A 3,985-nucleotide genomic window follows, 5' to 3' on the forward strand; every position below is an offset into this window, starting at 1 on the left:
GAAAAAAGAAAAAACAGAAAAGAAAATAAAGTGGGTCCTATACTTTATTTTCTCTCCATATATGGAGAGATTTGGGAATGAAAACAAGATTTCCATGATTATCCCTCTACTCTTTTGCTTTTCATATTTATTTTCTTTTATTATATTTAAAAAGTTATTCCCTTTTTATTTTTTTATCTTAAAAAAATGTTTTTATTAAATAATTTGGTTTTAAAATATAATAATCTAAAAAAATATATAAATCAAATAACTTAATTTTAAATTATTTGATAATACTAATGTTATTATAATTTTTCTATTGTAATATTTAATTTCATTTAATTTTAAATATGATATATTTTGATAAGGATATTTTAGTCATTTAGATATTTGTTAATTTTCTCTCCTTTCTATTTTCTCTCATCCATCCAAACAAAAAGGATGATAACAACTTTCTTCCGGTTTTTTCTTCTCTCCATTTTTTCTCCTCTCATTTTCTTTCTTCTAAACTTTTCTTCTCATCCAAACAGAGATTTAAAAACTTCCCTTTTCCCTTGAACCAAACCAGACACCCCCCACCCCCCGGGGTCCCCAACACACAAAAAAACAAGGGCACAAAAAAGCTTTGAACGTTGGGGTCCAGAGAAGGAATAGATTTCTTCCCTTCTTTTCTTATCCCATTCTTGAGATCTCACCTCATGATCCATTACCATCATCATTACCTTGGTACTGTGGTTTAATTGAACTCACTAAACATACACACAAAAAAATAAATAAATAACATAAAATAAAATAAAACGAAAACACCACACCCAGTAGGCAGGGGTATTCTTCTCTCTCTCTCTTTCCCCATGGAACTTGGAAGCTTAATAAATTGAGATCAGTCAACAAAATGAAGAAACAAAGCGAAGATATAAAGTCCTCAAGATATTAGAAACAGCAAGTTGCCAAAATAGATCTGTTAGAAAAGAAACAGATTTACATAGGGAACTTGATACAGAAGCAATGCCTATTTTAAAAAAGTCGTCTTTAAAGAGAATGATATTAAAACCCAAAAAAAAAAAAAAAAGTGTTACGCCACGAGGGGTTAAACCTATTCAACAGATAGCTTTACAGAGATCACAGAAGACTCGAACTTATCAATCCCCACGACGTCATAAGCATACTCATTGGATGATGAAAATGGTTCCACCCTGCTGTGTCATTTCGCGTAGGAGACCACGGGCCAAACCAGATATGTAATTCCATAGTTACTCACTTCCTTTGCAGGTATTGCAGAAAGCCTGTGAGACAATAATTTTCAGGAGATAAACTAGTAAGCATGACTAATCAGCATGCATATCCATGGCAGAATCATTGGAATTGAAAGCAGCAGAATCCCTGTTTTGCTGCTGAAAAAAGCCAGGTTCAGTGTTCCTGTTTCCATTACCCAAGGAGAGGCTGCCGGGACAGGACCCTCCCTCGCCAATATGATAGTTCTGAAGACTTCGGCGAACAGGGCTAGACAAAGCATTTGAAAACACAGAATTCTTCTGTTGATTATCACTATTCTCAGACCGAAGTCCCTGAGCAATAACTGTTTGGCCGGAAGAACCTGAAGCGACTGGGAAGCCTAAACTATTGACTTGCATTAATGGTTGAGCCTGTTGATGTTGAAGTGGTGCCCTTGGAGACATTGATGGCTCCTCTCCACAATAATCCAACTCATTCTGCAAGCAATGGAGTAGATTTCATAAAACCTATAATTTTGAATCAATAAGCCATCCCAAGATTCTCAACAATGTCATCACTTTTCACAAAATACAGCAAATGTAACTACAACTTCAAGATATCAAAATTGCCAAAAGAAAACAGAAGCCACAAGCCATATTCACCATTTTGATCTAGGAAACCGTCAATCCAAAAAACTTCAAACATGGTAAAAGAAGAGGTCAGATGTTAACAAACATATATTTGTTACTTGAAGGAAATAATCTCATTGATGTCAACCTTATGTTTAACCACAACACTAACCGCTATAATCACCAAAGAGAAAAAAAAGATAACTCTAACATCAACACCCCAAAAAAGACTGAGAAAACACGGCTAATAAAGGAAAAGTTCACAGACAAAGCAGCTGACAAAAGGTTACTACTAACGGTAAACCTCTCTACACAGGGAATCTAACTATTTAACAAGCTAATAAAGCATGCTAAGCCAGTGAGACAATTCTCTCTTTATCCTTCTAAAGTGAGAAAATCACTACAGAACTACTCATAGGTAGGCCTCAAGCCTAATTTTTAAAGCATTTTATTAGGCTTGGTTAAGATCACTATAAAATTTGATTAAACTCAATGGCTAACCCTATCAATGGTCAAATCATTAGTGCACTATCGCTTTGAATGAGAAGAAATGTGGACTAAAACAGGGTTTAGTTAGTCTACTTCCCTTTCATATTTGTAAAATTTCTTTCCACGGCTCCCACTACTACAGTCCAACTCCCATGCCTGCTTTCACACTGCTACACTCGGAGGCACCCGTGCCCCATTAGTAGAAGGACGCATAACTATTTACTATTCAGTGTTCCACTATCACTCTTAATTATCTAGTATTCTCTTAATAACTTAGTAAGGTTACAAAGTATCACATGCTACTGCTCTATAGATGCACTGAGCCAATATCAACATTGTTATGCACTGAATTAGCAAAAGAGAGAACAATTAGGCCAACCTGAATGTAGTTAAGTATATCAACCGTTGCAACTCTTGATCCACCCTCTTGCTGTCTCCAGATCCATTGATAAAGTTTCTCCTGAAATGACATATAGGGTAAGTTCATTGTCCAAGCTAGTTGCAGCCATAGACAACTGAGTTCCATAAATGTGAAGTCAGACGGAACATGGAAATACCATAAGCTGTTAAAATTTTTCAAGTTATCAGAACTAGAAATCAAACTATGCACGGCTTACTGAGTGCACTTTTTGTATATAATTGGAAAAAGGCATAATTTCAGAAGAGGTTACGAAATATGGGTTTGTAATCAGCCTCCAAAAGCCGGCAACAGATGCCTTCAGTGAGCAAAATGGCACTGGATTGAAGCATGGTGGACTGATACGAAACAGCATAGTATAAATCTAACGAAATCATGCCAAGACATAACAATCCATAGTTACAAAATAGAGCGAATGGTAAGGACTGAGAATGAACTGAACAATTAGAAAATAAAACAATGAACAATAAACGGAGAAGTCAGAAAATCGATGAAACCTATAGACAACTAAAATTGAAAACGCTCTATTGGGTTCAAAAGATTGTAAAACTAAAGAGAAAAGCATTAGCGAAACCTACACGGATTCAAAAATTCATTTAAAAAAAAAAGGGCATAGCACGACAAGCAAAGTTTTATAGAGATATAATGTCTTCGCACCGAAGATGGAATTATCAATGAAAATCGTAACAAAAAGCCCTATCATAATCAACCATGAGAAACGGGAAAAAGGAGGGGGGGGGGTTAAAAGACGGGTTGGAGCAAAAGCCCGCTCGGAACAAAACTAATCTTTCCCAGTAAAAAGGAAGCATCAGTGAATGCATTGAAATCGCAATTCAAAAACACGTTTCATAAAACCTAAAACATGAAATCGACAAAAAAAAAAAACGCAAAATTTTATCGAGTCCGGAGGAGAAATCTTACGAGGCCGTGGCGTTCACCGGCTTGGAACGAAAGCTTTTGGTGGTTCATAGCCTGAGTGTAGAGCTGAGAGAGGGAATTGGCGGCACTACAAAACGACGCATACATGGTTCGATCCACCTCATCGAGGCTCGAAGCTATAGACTTTCTCTTCTTAGCCATGTAATCAAGGAGGACCCTTTTATCGGTGAGGCTCGAAGAGGGTGAGGGGCGGAGAATCGCGGCCCCAAACTGCGGTGGGGGTGATAGGAATCGCAGTGATGGAAGAAGAGAGGGTGTGGGTTGGAAGACAGAAAGGGAAAGGGCAAGGGAAGAAGAGGGTGGGGATGCTTTTGTTGTT

General features: G+C 37.0%; 1 protein-coding gene across 2 annotated transcripts; it reads right to left on the reverse strand.

Annotated features, from left to right (window-relative positions):
• Window positions 1-872: 872 nt before the first annotated feature.
• On the reverse strand, window positions 873-3,985 carry LOC114722142 (uncharacterized). 2 transcript variants are annotated; one of them, XM_028908098.1, is made up of 4 exons: window positions 3,649-3,985; window positions 2,689-2,769; window positions 1,409-1,688; window positions 873-1,262 (listed from the first exon to the last, which is right to left on the reverse strand). In XM_028908098.1, the coding sequence occupies exons 1-4, from the start codon at window positions 3,805-3,807 to the stop codon at window positions 1,234-1,236; spliced, it is 549 nt and encodes a 182-aa protein (XP_028763931.1). In that variant the 5' UTR covers window positions 3,808-3,985; the 3' UTR covers window positions 873-1,233. The 2 variants fall into 2 exon arrangements, with proteins under 2 accessions (XP_028763931.1, XP_028763930.1); XM_028908097.1 differs by having other exon boundaries at window positions 873-1,688; window positions 3,649-3,983.

The sequence above is a fragment of the Neltuma alba genome, unplaced genomic scaffold (genome assembly GCF_004799145.2).
Source record: "Neltuma alba isolate B1F8T4 unplaced genomic scaffold, ASM479914v2 tig00012083_pilon, whole genome shotgun sequence".
Taxonomy (NCBI): domain Eukaryota; kingdom Viridiplantae; phylum Streptophyta; class Magnoliopsida; order Fabales; family Fabaceae; genus Neltuma; species Neltuma alba.